General features: G+C 46.9%; 1 protein-coding gene across 1 annotated transcript in view; it reads right to left on the bottom strand.

Annotated features, from left to right (window-relative positions):
* Positions 1-18,343, bottom strand: part of LOC120850892 — a 49,299-nt gene that overhangs the window by 19,499 nt on the left and 11,457 nt on the right. Inside the window, exon 3 of the mRNA XM_040223581.1 lies at positions 3,804-3,899. Within this exon, the coding sequence (XP_040079515.1) occupies positions 3,804-3,899 (96 nt within the window). The remainder of the gene's footprint in view (positions 1-3,803; positions 3,900-18,343) is intronic.

Below are 18,343 nucleotides of genomic sequence, written 5' to 3'. Positions count from 1 at the left end.
AGTTCAACTGGAATGTTTGTTTTGTTTTGTGTTGATTTTTGTACAGCACCATATGCACAGCCATTTCAATCTACAAAGGTCTTAGTAGTCGAAAACATCTGAAGACACAAGATAGTGGAACTGCATGGGTCACAATCTCACTCTCACAATATCAAATTCAACCATCTCACCAACCAAAGAACCGATTGATACGTAGTATCCCACGGTTCCTCGCGATCCGAACAGGATTTGAGAAAGGTCTAAAAAAACACAAAATATCCAATATACAGTGTCGATGATAGTACTTCATGCCGATCTGACGGAATCCGGCTTGTTTTGGAGCACGTTTTGAAGAGAGCTGCTTTGCTGCTTTATTTGCACAGTACCAAAACAAATGAACAAAAATGTCTATTCCGTCCCCATACCCCGGACCCGAGCTATCACATATTTTTCGTGAAGGTAAGGAATATAGCCGGGCAGGCTTTTCGGAGCTTATCTCAACGGAAATAATTCTCGAAGAACGTCGCGCCCGCTGATTGTTCGCTCTCTTCGTTCGTTTTCTGCGAAGGCCGAGCAGGCTAAGAGCCCTGCAGTATTCCCTAGTTCTAACAATAAACGATAACAGAAAAAGGGTAAGCATCCTGAACAGGCAAATGATGTAAAGACTTTGAAGAAAAGCCGGCGAGCTCCGAATACAAAATGCAGGTGGGAAGAAGTTTGCTGACCGGGTTTCCGGAGCTCAGGTGGTTGACAGACATTTCTGACTGATAGGGGTCGCACGAGTCGCAAAAGGGCGGCGGCCAGAGAGCTATTTTTGCAAAGGGCGTCTTCGTCCCGGGGAGCTTCAAGGAGGTAAGAAAACGGTCTTCGAAAGCTCCCTTATGAACCATTGTCAAAAATCGCCAGTTCAAGAAATTCTAGTATAAAAATGTGTGAGCTGGTTTTCAAGCGAGCGCACACACTCCCTTGGACAAGGAAGTTGGATCCTGCTGTCTTTATTAAGCTCCAGTGACCTAGATTAGGCTTCCCCAAAGCCCCCCGTGCAATCCTTGTGGTTTAACCTGTGCTCCCAAGCTCGTTTGAGAGCCTTTCTTTAACTTGATTATTTAATCCTGACCTTGATGAATGAATGCAGTTTCGGTGCGGTTTCGTGTACATTTTTTCGCGTTAGCTGTGTTTTCTTCTCGACTTTTTTTTTAAAATTTGTTTGCCAGTTTCAAGGTAGAGGTGTTGTTCCTCGCCTTTGACTGGGAGCACAAAGTACTAGCCCTTGGTTGTTGACCAGCGACCGATGCTGCCGTCCTCGAGTCGATGTTTTTCTTAAGCGCTTGCCGTTCACTCGCGTTCTCATCCAAAAGTGTGGTTGCCTGAACTATTTATACTTCGGCTGTCAGGGATATGCAACACCTAACTACATCTGAGGTTTCCCTGATGGCCGTAAGGCATATCAAGAACTTACAGCGGAGTGCGTCATGAGCCGAACCTGCTGCCAAACTAAAGAACTACATTTGAGGTTTCCCTGATGGCGGCAAGGCATATTGAGAACTTGTGACGGAGTGCGTCATGAGCCGAGCCTGCCGCCAAACTAAAGAACCGCAGTCGATATGTCTACAATACTTCAGCCCCTATTGTACCTGGAATCTTTTGCATCCATTAGGTTGCGTATCCCAAATTATTTCATAGAAACCTTTTCCAGCAGCTGAGGCTCATTTTGAAAGTCATGGAGCTCATTGCAGATTGCGATTTTCAGCGAAGTCTTCACAAGTAGAGTATCCCGGTTTTACTTTCTATTCTTTTATAACCAACATGCAACGTGCTTGGAACATACCTTCGAAAGTAATTCGCATACTGCTTTCACAGTATTTGTACTCTACCCGAGATGGTCCGCGGTAAAGACAACATGAATGCTACTCTAATTACATTTTAAATTGGTATCTAGTATTTTATCTTAAATACTTTTGTTGCGTATTTCGCATAACACAAACACCCAGTGCCAAAAGCGCAACGTCACGGCGCTCGTTGTCACATTAGCATCGGCTAAACCAATCAAGCGCAGGTATGCACCGTGAGCTTGTGGTTTTAGTCTGTGTTTGTGCTTGTGTTTATTCCAGTTTTGGGTTTGCGCGTTCAGTGCTGTCGGTTGCTCCGCCATTGCTGAGCGGTTCCGACTTTCTAACAACCGGCACGTGACTTTCAAAGAGGGTCTATTACACCGCGACAAAGACCCTTGTTTGTCAGTGCCGTTGCATGCTAGTGTAGCTAAGGTAGAACATGGGCCATCAAGCTTGCGTAAAGGGGGAAAGGTTCCAACCCATACAACCGTTGTTTTGGAGTTGAGCGCGTTCGGATAGCGGAAGAGCTTCAAAAATAACTAAACATAAATAACGAGAGAGCACTCTGACAGCATATATTACTACATATATGCTGTTCCTGTTCTCTCCTTATATGTTCATTTATTTCTGATATTTTGCAAATAATATTGCACAACAACTTTGCATGCTACTGTAGCAAATGTGGGTACTACTGGTAACCTTCTTTTTCTTAATCTTGCTCCTAATTTTGATAAAACGGCAATTACCTTTTGTACTGATATAAAAACAAAAAATATTTTTGTTATATTATGTATGTAGCTCTCGAGTCTGGGCAGCGCCTTTATCAAGCTTATCATATTCTTTACAGTCGCGTTTCGGTTGTGCAACAATACGCTTCCTCGTGTTGCTCGTGGAGAGTAATCTGGCAAATATACATTGGTGGTTATAAATTTGTGAGAGTTAACAAGGACACAAAACTTGCAATGGGAAGGAGCTGAGCTAGTTGGTTGTACATACTTAGATTGTGGAAACCAGCTGAACTTACAGAAAAACACAAACTAGAAGAGAATAATTCTTACCATTTTTAAAAGACAGAACACACAATTTTTTTCCTTTATTTTTTTTTCTAAACGCGCTAGTACCGCGCCTAATCGGATGTTTACTCACGCTTATAGATGACCTTGGCTCGTGCAAGATAAAATACTGCAGTGCTGCTTTATCCTTGATACAAACATTACATGGTCGCGTCTTACGGACTAGCTCCCGGCCCCTGGTCGAGAGATACAGTACCATTCTAGCAAACCACTTGGCAAGACATGGCTGACCTTTGAGAAGAAATTTGCCTTATCAATAGGCTTAAGAACAGACGGTATTACACGTGGTAATTGTCATTCAATCTTTGCCTACCAGTCCTTGACAAGATGGTCATAGAACGATTCTAAACACTCAGAGGATTAAGGAATTGTGACCGAAATATTAGGTTCGGGGTACGTTGGTGGTGATTCATTCTGCTAGCTGAAGTGCATATTGTAGCCACCGTGATCATATAGATATAGGTGAAATATAAGAGGTGTTTTTGTTCTCGTGAAACAGCTGGCATGGAAGTTGAAAAGTAGCTACACATTTGAATAATTTTTATACTATCTCTCCACCGACTATTTACTGTTATATAGGCAAATATGGGTTCATCTGCATGCACAAAAGAAAAAAAAAAGATGATGGAGAGTATCTTAACAAGTGAGTCCGATGGAAATAAATATGGTCTGTCAGATATTAAAATCATAGTTCGCGTGTAGACTCTGCACAGAATTATAAGAGAACCAACCAGTTTTACATCTGTTAGGGCCAAACACATGACAATGCCAAACAACGTCTGATACTGATCTGCCATGCTGTCTTCAGAAAAGTAAAAGTGAATTATCAACAACTTTATTTTTATATAAAATAGCCGGGGTGTCGCGCCTGGGAGAAAAAGAAGCTCCCAAGCAGCGGAAAGCTTTTCTGGTGACTTACCACGTTACCGCTCGAGCAAACCCCTTCTGGAAACTTCCGCCATTGTCCATTTTCGCATAACATGGTGCATGTTTTTGGATCAAAGGTTTTGTATTCCTAAAATACATTTACATAATGTCACAAATTAAAATGTGTAGTATAAATATGTAAGTAAAAAATAAATCTTCAACATGTTGAACTTGTGAAAAAAAGCGAAAATACGAAGGGCATTAACTAGCATCGCTTACGTCAATCTTGTTGTAGCAACGGGATCTAGCTTTGGGACAATGCTGGCTGCAGCGGTTCCCTCTCTTAAACACAGCGCTAGCTTTTTGTACTGTAGTTGAGGAGACGCGTCTAATCGCTTCGGGTTTCTGAACCAGCGGGTAAGTATCCCCAACTAATATTTGTACAAGATTTGACCGGCTCCGTGGGTAGAAGGTACAGAGCGCGACACTGTTAGCGCGAACTAGCGATCGCCGGTATTTCCAGTTTTTCTCTTTGAAACGAAGGAATGTCATCTAAGTTATTATTGCTACAGAAAGAGCTAATTTATTTCTATAATGTAACCGATAAAATTTCACGCTCGCTAATACTATTTAGAAGTAAAATGCGAAAATGCGCCAATGTCGTGTTCGCGCTAACAGTGTCGCGATGTGTACATGGCCTTCCAGCCAATTCCCTTGTCAACACGTCAGCCTCGCCTGTCGCTTTATTTAACTTTCTCTCAACAGAGTACAGTATTCCCCAGAAGTAGACACGTACACGTTCTTGAGCAATATTCACTAGATTCCCTTACTCGTTACTCACCCAAAAAGTAACTGAGAACTGTGCTAACCAAACTAGTCGGGAACACGAGAACGGCGTCCCATCTCATAAGAGCACTATTCAGGCGGCAGTCGAAGAGCAGTGCTATGACGTAGCGCTCAGTGAAACAACCCGGGAAGTTGGAACCAATGGGGCCCTAAACTCGTCAAACATAATGTTGGAGCTGAAAGTTCGCGGTGTGCCTCGATTGGACGTCGGCGAAAAACGTGCGAAGTCACCGTCATGATAGGCCAATCGGTGCGCACCCTCAAATTTGGCCCCTTGTGCTTGACGGGTTTAGAGGCCCTGGATAAAGGTTGAAATCGCCACTGAACCGCAGAAAATACACAAATTTTGCATGTGTGGCAATCTACGCTTTAACCCACCCCCTCACTTACAGTGTATACGGTGACTACTTAGTCGTCAGTTTATATATTGCTCGATCATAGTAGAAACTTTAAATACTTACTGGATAATTCAATTAATAATAGTTTCGACCGGCACATATGCTTCTTCGTGCAAAAAGGAGGCGATAAGCAGAGAACGGCCGGTCGAAAAAAAACTGCTAGCTCTGGTCACGGTAAAGCCGCGATCTTGACCTTGAGCGAACGGCCTCGCTTCCTTGAAGTGTTCCATTGAGCTAAACATTACAGAGTACTTCTACAGCTGCCATTAGGATTGTAATACCATGAGATAAGACACCGCTCGCGTGTTCCGGAAAGCATGGTGACCGGTATGCGAGACTCGGTACAGATTCAAAAGAATCGCGTTACTTTCTCGCTGTTCTGGATGTGTCTTTTTTTTTTTTTTTTTGAAGCAGTAGTTGCCTTCCATGTTTTTGTCAAAAATAATTCGTCACTTTTTGAACCACTGCTGCACATTAGAAATCCACAAAACAATTTTACTTTATAGAACGTTTACTTCGTTCAACCTCGTAAAACTACTTGCCCCACGTGACACCAGTAAAAACAAGGTTATAAAAATGAGCGCAGTATATTTTTTTTGTTGTTGAAAATATGGTTGCGCTTATAGCGAAAAGAGGGAAGAACAGACACCACAATGTGCTAAAATCAACTGTATATAATCTTCGGAACTCCGCGCGAATATATGCTCTGCGCCATCACGCCACTGAACTAATCGCGTAACCCGCTGCTGATCGCAAGTAGTTCTCTTTATCTGCCATATCAATTGAAGCCATGCTGACGCATTTCTCGTCGTAACTTTCGGTTTAGTCCGTTTCAATAATTTCACTTACCGTTTTAGTTTTATGCACGCTGATAATCGTGCATGTAGTGAACATATGTTTGCATTTGCACTCATGACAATGCAATGACAGATTGCATTGTCACAGATTTCCCTGTGGCTGCTCACGTTCTGGTTATGTTCGCGTAATTTCTATTAACACATCTTTCTCTATGACCTACATATTTCCTGCCACACGTCAACGGGATCTGATACAGGAATCTTCACATAAAATTTCAAACCGGTTCCGGTGCTTCCCTTCCTCAAACAGCTTACCGGGACTTTTGAGAACAATATATTTTTTTCTTAATTGCCCCTATGTTTATGCGATGTGTCACTAAGGCGCTTGTATTGTGTAGGTTACCTAACGGATTGTGAGTTTTCACACATAACGCAAGATTTTGATAGAAATCGCTTTTAAACAATGTGGGAACCACGTGTTTCCGGTCTCGCTATCTATACACAGTTTCCGCTTTCGATGGACCGCAAAGGACGCTACGAAGCCACCGGAGTCAGTGAATAGCTCTGAGGGTTTTACGTCTCTTTGCGACACGTGACGACGACACCGTTTTAGGGCAATAAAGTCTGACGCACAGGAGGCCAACGAAAGAGATTGTATAAGACAAATTTGTGTGGCTGGGTTGTCTTACCAACATATGTACAAATCATCATCACCACCATACGACCTATACATGATCGTTGTCTTTGTTGATGAATGGACAGTCTGACTTGGAACGTTGACTGGACTGGTCTGGTCCCTCTTCTCTGCCGTGTCCCTGAAGACACCACAGTTTTGGCGACGAGATGCTGGGCCCATTACGGCCATACTAACGTCAGCCATGGCGTTCTTCTCTGCTGCATCGCCGCCCCCGTTCCTGCATACGCCGGGACAGCCTGGAATTCCATGGGAGCAGTGGAAGCGGGTGTTCCTGAAGTTTCTGGAAGCTGCCGGTGGCGACGAAATGTAGCCGAATCGTCGGAAAGCAATTCTTCTCAATTCCAGGGGCATTGAAGGACAGCGCGTGTTCTACAGCATCGCCGGGGCACGGACCGGTAAGTCACCTTCTACTGAAAAGCCTCTCGGGGCAGCGACAAAGCATCGAAGGATGGCAAGTCGAAGGTGTAATAACCACGACGAAGCACGACGATTCAAACCAGAGGAACCTTTATGGCGTTCAACTCGTTCTGAGAGCTTACAAAAAAGGTAATGTCTCATGCGCGAGAGGAACGCGGCCCATGTCACGAGCTTGAGTGTCAAAGCCACTTGCGCTACTAGCTCATCGCTTGGCTCTCGCGCTACAACAATCCTCCCCCCTTAATGCGCGACCTGCTGATCACTTTCTAAAATCTGAATGTTTGAACCAGTCGGGTGGATGACGCACACGCGCACTTCGTCGTAACTCAACGTCCGGCTGGTATTGACTTTCAGTTGACGGTGACGAGCCTGCAGGCGGCGTCGCATCAGGCGAAGACGTCACCGAATCAGTCCTCGAAGGTGTTGCACATGTCGCGATATCGGACATCGGTTCGTTGTCTAGGTCATGTGTTCTTGTCATCACAGGTGGCTGCTCATTCTGTTGAGACGGGTCCGATTGACCGTGTCGCGGAAGCAAGGATGAAGATTCATCTGATCGTGTCGAAGAACGGTGCAACTGGTCAGCGTGCACAAATCGCGTTTCACCGGCCACACGCACAATATATGTCACCGGACTCACAATTTGTGTCACTTCACCGTCCTCCCAGGGAACGTTCTCACCTCGCACACATTTTACCCACACCCTTTCCCCCAGATCAAATGCACGGTCTGCGCCCCTGTGCTTGTCGCATTCCTGTTTCATGCTCAGCTGTTTTTCAGTTATGTCTTTTACAAAGTCGGGCTTGAGGAAAAACAACTTCACTCTTGTTGTCGTTTCAAGAAGTGTTCAGCTGGAGTCTTTCCAGTCACGGAATAACGGGTGTTTCTATAGCTCACCAAGAAGCTGTCTAGCCCTTCTTGCACTGATTCTTTTTTCTCCGACTCAGCGTGAGACAGCACTTGCTTTAACAGTGCCCGCTGTGTTGTCTGCACAAGACGTTCGGCAGCCCCATTTGAAATTGGGTAGTAGGGCGGCGTCTTTGTAAGAGTAATGTTATTTTTTTTCAAGAAACGTTCCAGATCCTGAGATACAAACTGTGGCCCGTTATCACTCTCAATTTCTTCGGGGAAACCGAAGGCAGCGAAGGCACTGCGAAGTTTGGTGATTGTTTGAGTTGCAGTGGTAGTGCTCATCAACCAAACTTCAACCCATTTGGAATACGCGTCCACTAAGGCAAGAAAGGTATGTGGACCCTTTGCCGCGAAATCAATATGGACCCTCTGCCAACACCTCGAAGGGTATGGCCAAGGGTACAGTGGCGTAGCCTGCGCCGCCGGCTGTACGACCTGACACACTGTGCATTCTTCACGTACTCTTCGACAGCTTTGTCTAATCCAGGCCACCAAATAAAGCTTCTAGCTAACATCTTCATTCGGCTGGTGCTGGGGTGGTCCTCATAAAGCAACGTCAGAACTGGTGGTCTCAAGCTCTCTGGTACGATAACCCGCGATCCCCAAGTGAGACAGCTCTGCTCAATGGAAAGTTCGAGACGTCGGACGTGGTACGGTTGTAGTTCGTCTGCGACGTCTCCTGGCCAGCCAGATCTGGTGTACTCTAGAACTTTGCAAAGTGTGGCATCGCGTGCCGTGGCTTTTGCCACATCTCGAGCTGTCAGGGGAGTGCACTCAAACACCGAGAGACATTCGGCTGCCTCTTCTCTGGACCTCGAACAGATAGGTAGCCTAGACAAGGCATCAGTCACTTCTGTTTCAGTGCCATTACGGTATTTAAGAGTGTAATGGTACGCTGACATAATAAAGGACCACCTTTGCATCCTAGCAGCTGCTAGGGAAGGAGTTGCTTTGTTTGGCCCCAAAATCCCTAGAAGTGGCTGATGGTCCGTGTACAAAACGAACTGTCGACCAAACAGAAACTTGTGGAATTTCTTTAGGCCGAATATAAGAGCGAGAGCCTCCCTTTTTCTCTGCGTGTAATTCTTTTCTGCAGGTGTCAGTGTTCGCGAAGCGAATGCAATCGGACGCTCCTCGCCATTCGGCAGCACGTGTCAGCGGCTTGCGAACGTCGTAATATGTGAGCGCGCGGCTGTTGATCAGCAGGTGCTCCGTGGCGTCGAACCCATCGCTGCACTGCTTGGCCCAAATCCATCTTTCGCCCTTCTTCAGTAACCGGTACAATGGCTCTGCCACTGACGCCACATTTTTCAAGAATTTTCCGTAATAGTTTAACAGTCCTAGGTAGGCTTTTAGCTCTGTGGTGTTTGTGGGCTCTGGTACCTGGATGATTGCCTTCACTTTTCCTTCTGTTGGTTAGATACCCTCTGAGCTCAGTTTGTGTCCGAGATACGACACCGAGTTTTGGAAGTATTTACACTTTTCTTGCTTGAGAGTGATGTTGTGCTCGTTCAATCGTTCCAAGACGCGCTCAAGTGTGCGTTGGCAATCGTCTATGTCTCGACCTGTGACAATTACGTCGTGAACGTAGCAACCTACATTGCTTAGGCCCATCAACACCTTTTATCCATTAAGGACTGGAACAAAGCTGGGGCGCTGGCGACACCAAAGGAAAGTCTATTGTACTGATAGGGTCCCTTATGGGTGTTCACCGTCAGGATGGGTTTGGATTCTGGGCTTAGAAACACTTGCTGGTATGCCGAGGATAAACCCAGCACGCAAAACACTTTGCCATCACAAACCGCAGTGAACACATCTTCTGGCAGTGGAAGCGGATAGTGGTCAACTTTTAGTACTGGATTAACTGTGACCTTGAAGTCACCACACAGCCTCAGTTTGTTACCTTCTTTTTTTGGCACCACTACCAGCGGAGTTGCCCAGTCACTTTGACTCACTGGCTGGATTATGCCTTGCGTTTCGCGCTCAGACAACTGCTTTTCAACCGCGTCACGTAACGCGAAAGGTACTGGCTTGGCTTTACATAACACAGGTGAGCATCCAGCTTGCAAGACTATTTTTGCTTCGAAGTCTTTGATAGCTCCAAGCGTAGAAGAAAAAACGCACGGGAACTTGCTGCCTAGTTTAGCTACCCTGTCTTCTGCGCTTAAGCTGAAAATAGAATTCCAGTTCAGCTGCGACTTGTCTAACCAGCTCCGTCCTAGAAGCACAGGAAGCTTCCGTTCACACTCCTGAACCACGATAAGGATGAACTTAGCAGATTGCCCTTCATAGCATGCAGTAACGTCACACTGTCCTAAGACCTGCATTCTCTGTCCCGTGTAAGTTTTTAACACGAGTGGCGTTGACTCACATTTGACGTGTAAAAACTTGGACTTGTACACGCTTTCCGGCATTACGGTGACAGCGGCCCCCGTGTCGACCTGCATCGGCAAGTCCTGTCCTTCGACGTTCACAGTCACCATGTAGCCCTCTTTATCGTCGAATGCGCTGTGCAGTCGTGCAAAATGTACTCGTTTTCCTCTGATGGCTCAGATACTAGATGTGTCGTCAGTGGTTCTTGGTTTACTAGACACATCTTCTGAAGATGGCCCACTTTTGAGCATCGCTTACAGGTGTAGGTCTTGTACCAGCAACTATCTGACGCATGTGCCTTGCCTCAGCGCTCATATTTTTGTTTTGTGTCTTTTCGGCACGTCGAACTCCTTGTCTTGGGTTTCGACCTCACTTCCGTTTTAACGGTGTTGACAGAGGTGTTCACAGCATCGCTTCGGCTCCCTATTTGTAAGGCAGCGCTTTGCTTGGTGGCCAACTTCCTGTCACGAGCGATCTTGCAGGCGCCTTCAAACGTTAAGTCATCCGCCGCAAACAGAGCTCCTTGAATTTCCTCACACTTGATACCTGCCACTAATCTGTCAAGCAGCGAATCCTGAAGGAATACTCCAAAATTGCACTTTCGAGCGAGGTGTTTAACTCGACAATGAAGTCCTCCACACTCTTGTGGTATAATTGGATTCGGCGGTTGAATTTGCACCTCTCGGCTATGACTGAAGTCTTCGGGCTGTAGTGGTTCTTTAAAAAGGCCTTGACTTCTTCGCACGTCTTTTCCCCTGGAAGTGCGGGAACTACCAAGTTCTTCAGAACTTCGTATGCTCCTGCCCCAATTAGTGTTAAAAACACCGCTAGTTTTTTTGCTGCAGCTACTTCGTTTGCGCTGACGAAAATTCAAAGCGTTCCAGGTAAGATTCAAAGTCCTGGATCTTTGGGTCGTACTCGCCGAGTCTGCCTAGTCCCGACATGACTTCAATGGGCACAAGAAACGTCCAAGCAGGTACTTATCTTGTCGCTGCTTTTCCCGACGTGCGTTCGAATTCCACTGCTGACGCCTGGTCCCCGGCCACCTTCTCTGAATGTTGACGGCTTCCCATTACTTGCTGTCGCTTTCCTTACCCGACGCTTGGCAGACCAGTGCAGGCGAAGCTGATCCTCGTCGCCAATGTAATAACCACGACGAAGCACGACGATCCACACCAGAAGAACCTTTATGGCGTCCAACTCGTTCTGAGAGCTTACAAAAAAGGTAATATCTCATGCGCGAGAGGAACGCGGCCCATGTCACGAGCTTGAGTGTCAAAGCCGCTTGCGCTACTAGCTCATCGCTTGGTTCTCGCGCTACAACAGGAGGGAACGCCATAAGCTGAAGATGGGTTCCAATCTGCAATGACGGTGCTGGACGCTCGTTTTGGCACGACTACGAATGTGCTCGTAGTCCGTCACCGGTTCCAACAAAGACGTCAGGCGCCTAATGAGGCGTTTGCGGTCTATGCAGAATATCTGCGGGAACTTGCTTTTTCTTGTGACTACGGTGACGACATCGACAACGTCATTCGAGATCAACTCCTCGAGGGCACTACTCGTCAAGTCCGAGAACGCCTGCTCTACGAAGGTTCTACCCTCCCACTCCAGAGAGCGATCGATATGGGCAGGCAGATTGAAAAGATTCAACGGGAGATCCACGAGTCTGATGGTGACGCTTCTGTGCAGCGCGTGGCACCGAAGAAAAATGAGAGATCTACTTCGGCAAAAGCATGTTGCTACCGCTGCGGGTCAAGAGCTCTCAAGACAAACTACGACAAATGCCCGGCAAAGAACAAGCCTTGTCGCCGATGCAAGAATATTGCCCACTTCGAAGGAGTGTGCAAGTCGAGCGAGATGTCCAGTGTTCAAGCCGTCAAGGATACGAAGTCGGCGGAAGCTAACGTCGTCACGGTTCTTCAGATCGACGACAGCTACAGACGTGCACGGGAAATACGTACGGAGTTGCTCATAGGCAACGTGCCCATTCGCTTTCTTTTGGGTCCATAGCCACTAAATTGATTCCATTTTACTTCGTTCAGGAAAAACTGTCGGTGGTTGACAAGCTTGTACTGCGGGAGGATGAAGTGGTCATACCTGAAGCCCTTACGCCGTTGATGATACGCAATGCACATGAAGACCACACTGGTATCGTGCAAACAAGGCAAAGCTCAGGGACCGGTTTTGGTGGCCTCTCATAGGTCGTCAAGTGGAGTTAGAAGTCAGAAGCTGCCGCATTTTCCAGGAAGCAGACAAGTCTGCAAAGCCTGTGCCCGCTCCGCTGCAGCCGGTTGCTTTACCGAATCGTTCATGGCAGAAGTTGGCCATGGATGTTGTCGGACCACTGGCTTGAGCACCACCAGAAAAACAGTTTGTAATAACACTGATAGACTATCACTCGAAATGGCCTGAGCTCTGCTTTACAAGCCATGTGACCTCGCAAACGGTCATCGAGTTTCTTCGCTCAGTGTTCAGTAGGAAAAGGTGCCCCGAGGGGATTGTAACAGATAATGGGACGCAATTGAAATCCCAAAACTTCGAGGATTTTCTTTAAGAAAGGGGATTCCGGCACTGCCTGTCTTCAGTATACTATCCGCAAGCGAATAAATTGATTGAGAGATTCAAGCGGGTTTTAAAGGACTTCATCCAGCTTGCTATCTTTGAGAGTCGCCCTCTGCAGTCTACGGTTACCAACTATCTGGGCGTTTACAGATGCAGCCCACACGGCACGACCGGAATCTGCCTTGCCATTCTACTACATGGTCGGCAGCCAAGAACAAGGTTAGATATAGTAAGGCTGCCATTCAAGGACTTCTTACGACGACCAGAGGCCGAAATTAAATCTCTTCGGAAGAGAGTCGAGGACAGGAAGAGCATAAGCAAGGCCTACACTGACGAAGAACGTGGTGTAAGAGCTGCAAAGTTCAAGCAAGGCGACCTTGCCAGAGTACGCAAGCCGCCTGGTGGCAGGAAAGGAGACCTTCCGTATACGAGACCGTTGAAAATCCTAAAAAGAAAAGTACCAGGCATGTTTCAGCTGGAGGACGTACGTACGTGGAACGTTTCGAAATTAGTTCTCGTCCCTCAAGCGGGAAAAGAAAAAGAATCAGGTTCGCCAGGATGGTTTCCGCTGAATTCAGGGGCACCGATGAAACCTTGGTCACTTCTATCCTATCAGAGGTCGTTGCCAGACGAACAGCCGCCTGAACTTGCTGTGGCAGGGCAGAAGACACCGCCTGGACGGGAAGAGTCTACCTCCGCACCTCTCCCAGCTTCCCTCAAATGCCGCAACCGGACATTAACGTGCGGCAGCCCTTAACAAAATCACGTAAACCACCAAGCTGGTCTAGGGATTATGTTGCATAACATGTGAAGTAATGAAGGGCACGCATCAGACACTGATACTTTGTCTCGCTGGGTATTACTGAAATAATGTTGATTTTTAGAGCGCAGCCTTAAGCGCCCGTTTCCGGCTAGAGCGGCGTCGGCGCTGCCGTCGGCGTAGGCGTAACCGTGAGGTCACGTGACCCCCTTGACGTGACGGGGGTCACCGCTAAGCACCGCTACCGAAAAGGCAAGAAAGACCACGAAAGTCGTGAACGATATCCCGAAACCCGACATGCACCTCGAGCTCATCTTCGTATTATTGCAAATACTAAAAATTATTACTTCTTAAGACAACCGGACTCAAAGTGGGGATGGTTAGGCTGTTTTTGCGCATTCGTTCATCTTTTGAAATTTCAACATAGGCGCCTCGCCAGGGAAATTTTTTAGAACGCAGTTCCAAACTACAGCTGGAATATAAAACGTAGAGCCCTCAACCCATTCTGGTATTATGGCAACTACTAAAATTGAATAATTTTCGAAACAACGTGTTTCAAGGTGGGGATCGTTCGGCTGCTTTTACGCATTTGCGTTCATCTTTTAAAATTTGGGCACCCGCGCCTCACCAGGTAAATTTTTGAGTAGAACTAAGTTACGAACTAAAGCTGGAATGTAAAACGTAGAGCCCTTGAGCCCATACTGATATTATGGCAAGTACTAAAAACATTTTACCTTTTGAGACAACCGGTCACAAATTGGGGATGGTTCGACTGTTTTTACCCATTCGTTCATCTTTTGAAATTTGGGCACCCGCGCCTCGTCAGGAAACTTTTGGAGAAGAACGCAGTACCCAACTAGAGCGCGAATATAAAATTCATAGCCCTCGAGCCCATCCTGGTATCATGGCAAATACTTCAAATTCAGTTCTTTTGATAAAGCTGTCTCAAAGTACGGATGTTTCGACTGTTTTTGTGCATTCGTTCATATCTTGAAATTTGGGGACACGCGCTTCGCCAGGGAACTTTTTGAGCAGAAATCAGTTCCCAACTAAAGATGGAATATAAAATGTAGAGCCCTCGAGCCCATCCTGCTACTAAGGCAAGTGCTCAAAAATGAGATCCTTCTGAGAACACCGGTATCAAAGTGGGGATGGTTCGCGCGTTTTAACGCATTCGTTCATATTTTAAAATTCCGGCACAAGCACTTCATCTAAGAACTTTTTGAGGTTGACCGAGGGTTTTGCTGGTTATGATATATACAACTTAGGACCCTCTACTGTACGCTGCTGCTACTACAAATCCTTTAGAATAGGACATTTTTAAGTAAACTTGCCTCGAAATGGACATGGTTTAACTATTTCCAAGCATTCGTTGATCATTTCACATCCGGTCACACGTGCCTCTTCAAGAAACCTTCTGAGATAGGCAGAGTTCTTCACTGGTGACGGAATACAAACTTTATGGCCCTCAACTACAAGCTGCTGCCATAGTGAACCACACCATCACAATGAAAGACCATTGGAGAGTCTTCAACTCGATGAGTACAATGAAAAAGAGCGCCAGCGCCGTTCCCGTTATCGCGTTACGCGCGGACATGGAAACGGAAGAAATTATTGAGGAAAGGAGGAACATCTTTTTTTCCCCAACCGAATCAACAACCAGACCAGGATATCTACACCCCTAAACACTTCGGGACGGTGAGAGAACAACGAGATTCCCCCTTTAACGCATATGAACTAGATATCGCCATTGGCCAGTGCAGAACGAGCAGTGCGACATACCGGGACGGCATCACGGCGGCCATGCTGAGAAACGTGCCTAAAATGGTCAAACACAAAACACTGAAGACTTTCATCATAATCTGGGAGACCGCAGATTTTCAGACGAGTAGAGAATGTCCGTGGTATTGCCTATCCCGAAGCCAGGCAAATCGGCCACGGACGCAAAGAACATCAGGTCCACCTTCCTGACGTCGAGCCTGGGAAAACTCATGGGGAATGCATGATCTCGGCACAGAAACAGCACACTGCAACGAACAATGGGACATTTCACTCAACTCAAACGGGGTTCAGGGCGAACCTTAGTACCAGGGACAGTCTCGCCATGATCTACAAAAACGTTGTGGGCAGACCTAGAGGCAGCAAGAAGATGAGGGTCTTCGTGTGGATAGTCATAAAGAATGCGTAGGATTTGGTGCAGCATAAAACTATTATCGAATTGATGGATGAGTTAAATCTGAATGGGAGGTGCTCGACTTTGTCCTTGCCTTTTTGGCATTCAGAATATACGGCATAAGAGCCGGCTTCGGCACAAAAGCTAAACACGGACGAACCAGAAACAACAGGGTCGGGGTCCCGAAAAAGGCAGTTCTATCCCCGACGTTATTCATCATAGTACTGGCCCCACTTCTTTGGAAACTACACAATATACAAGGACTGGGATTGATGACGTACGCTGATGACATCACGATCTGGAACAAAGGCGGAGCGCCAGAAGCGCAGAAAGAGACATTACAGAAAGGACTCGACACAATAGCGAAGTTCCTGGACTAAACAAACATGCAACTTACGACCAAGAAGACTATAGGTTCTCGGTCTTTGAGAAAGAACGCAAGCACACTGACCTGGGTATCACCTTTAACGGCAGCCCTATCGACAGAGAACCGCACGTTAGAGTTCTCGCGGTTAACGTGGGGCACAGAAAGCAAGTTTCCAACAGCTGGGTCAGCGAAATGTCTAAGAAATGGAAACAGGGACTGAATCTCGTGCGAAGGATATCTCAGAAAAAAGGGGGAGCTTGGGAAAAGGTCGCTAAGAAGCTTCTCATGGCGGTTCTCTCCTCCCCCCCCCCCCCCCCCCAAAGTGAATTACGCCTCCAGTTTCTACACACTGAGATCGCCGAGCTAAATGAGGCACTCTACTTGCCGGACTTTGCAGACACCGATAAGCAGCAAACTGAGGCACACCTTGCAAAGCTGCAACACACGAAAGAAGGGAGGGAAATTGCCCCGACCAAGAAACATGAACTCCAAAATAAAGAGGGATCGCAAAATACATCAAGTCAGGATCACGAGCGAGAATCCCTGACCTTGATTCACGATGTTGGCTCTCTGCTGGTTTACACAGATGCCGTACTGAAGCCAGACACTGGAAAAGGATCCGTGGCGGTCGCCGTGTATCGAGGATTTCTCGAGGTACCAACAACCAAAGCGCTAATGCTATGCCCCGCGGAGGCCAGGAGCAAAGGCCAGAAACGCTAGAGACCAAAGCGGTTCATCTGGGAATTCACACCGCCGCACAAGCGGCAGCACAAAACTGCAAAGTAATCATCTACACGAACTCACAATCAACACTCAGAGACGTCACAAACACGGGATGACGTGCATTCCCACCATTAACGCGCCGTACGTCTCGGCCATGCAGTTGCAGAGGTCCCACGGACTGACTTTCGCAATCAGGTGGGTTCTCGCCCATAAAGGGCTCTCTGGGAACGAGACCGACCACGGGGCGGCAAAGAGAGTCTGTGCTATGCAGTTCAAAACCGACCAATTCTCAGCCACCACCCCAGAGGCCACCCCGATCATCATCATCATCAATGTTTATTCACGTAAAGATGTACAAAGAAATGTCTGATTAGTCATCTGGATCCATAGCCAACATGGCTAGTAATGGATCCATTAAAAAAACATTCACATTTAAAACAATCCTATAGGCATTCACACAATCTATACCTAGCTGCACAAATAATATAACTACTAGTACGGAGTTAACAGGGTGAGTTGTACACTTCAGATGAAATAAATCGTTTTAATGAGAGTACAAAATTTGTTGCTAGTTTTATATTACATGAAATGTTATTCCATATCTTCAAACCACGTCGACACCGGCAGACGTAACGTTCTTGAAGAATACGACCCAAGGGAAAAAGTGGAAGGGAACGGCTCCAAAGGCCGCGGGAATCACAAGACTCCTGGCAGCCAACGTACGATCCGATCCCAGACAACACTTTCCGGCGGCGGGAAACCGTCACCCTTCACCGGATCCGGACGGGTGGGGCGATCACCCCTCGAGTGATCTACGATATGTGAATTATCACTCTCAAGAAGAAAGCCTTACGCCGTCCCGCCTGATCCGGACTGTCAGCGTTGTACGGCGCCAGGAGCCATCCCTAGGCTATCGCACGAAGATTGGGAGGGCGAAGCCCTGGCAGCACTTCGACGGACCGTCAGCGAGCGACTGCCAGTAACGGTCAGACTAAGGTTTATGCGGAGTGAACCCGCCCAACCGACGACGCGAAAAAGAGGGCCGGGATTCTCATAAATCTCTTGAACTACTTGAACCTTCAGCTTCCCAGGTCATGCAGGTAGAAGAGGATAATCTAATTATCGTGTGTATTTCTCATTGAATACATTACCAAAACAACTGCCTCATTTGTTTTATTGTGCGAAGTCACGAGACAGGTTCCGGAGAATACCGTCACCATCAGGGACGGCACCTTATTTCGGAGCGCTATATGTAATCGCCTTACTAACCCCCACTCCCCTCTGTAATGCCTCTAACCTTGAGGGTATTCGAAACAAAAAGAAAAAAAAAATAACTAAGCCGTAGTGCTGACAGAGATGTCGTCATCAGCGACGGCCAACCCTGACCACGGGTTGGGCGCGACAATTGCATCAATATTCGGCTCAAACTGGACTCGAATCCAAGCGCTGACACAGCGATCGTTTCCGATCTGTGTCCAGTGTTGGCCTTATAGTGACGCAAAAATGTGAGCACTACGGCTTTGTACTCTAGGCAGTGTTGACCAGGGGTAGCTCAGGATCTAGACTA

The sequence above is a fragment of the Ixodes scapularis genome, unplaced genomic scaffold (genome assembly GCF_016920785.2).
Source record: "Ixodes scapularis isolate PalLabHiFi unplaced genomic scaffold, ASM1692078v2 ptg000312l_1___fragment_3__unscaffolded, whole genome shotgun sequence".
Taxonomy (NCBI): Eukaryota; Metazoa; Arthropoda; class Arachnida; order Ixodida; family Ixodidae; genus Ixodes; species Ixodes scapularis.
Note: the sequence above shows the minus strand (reverse complement) of the source record. Positions and strands in the feature narration are given on the sequence as shown.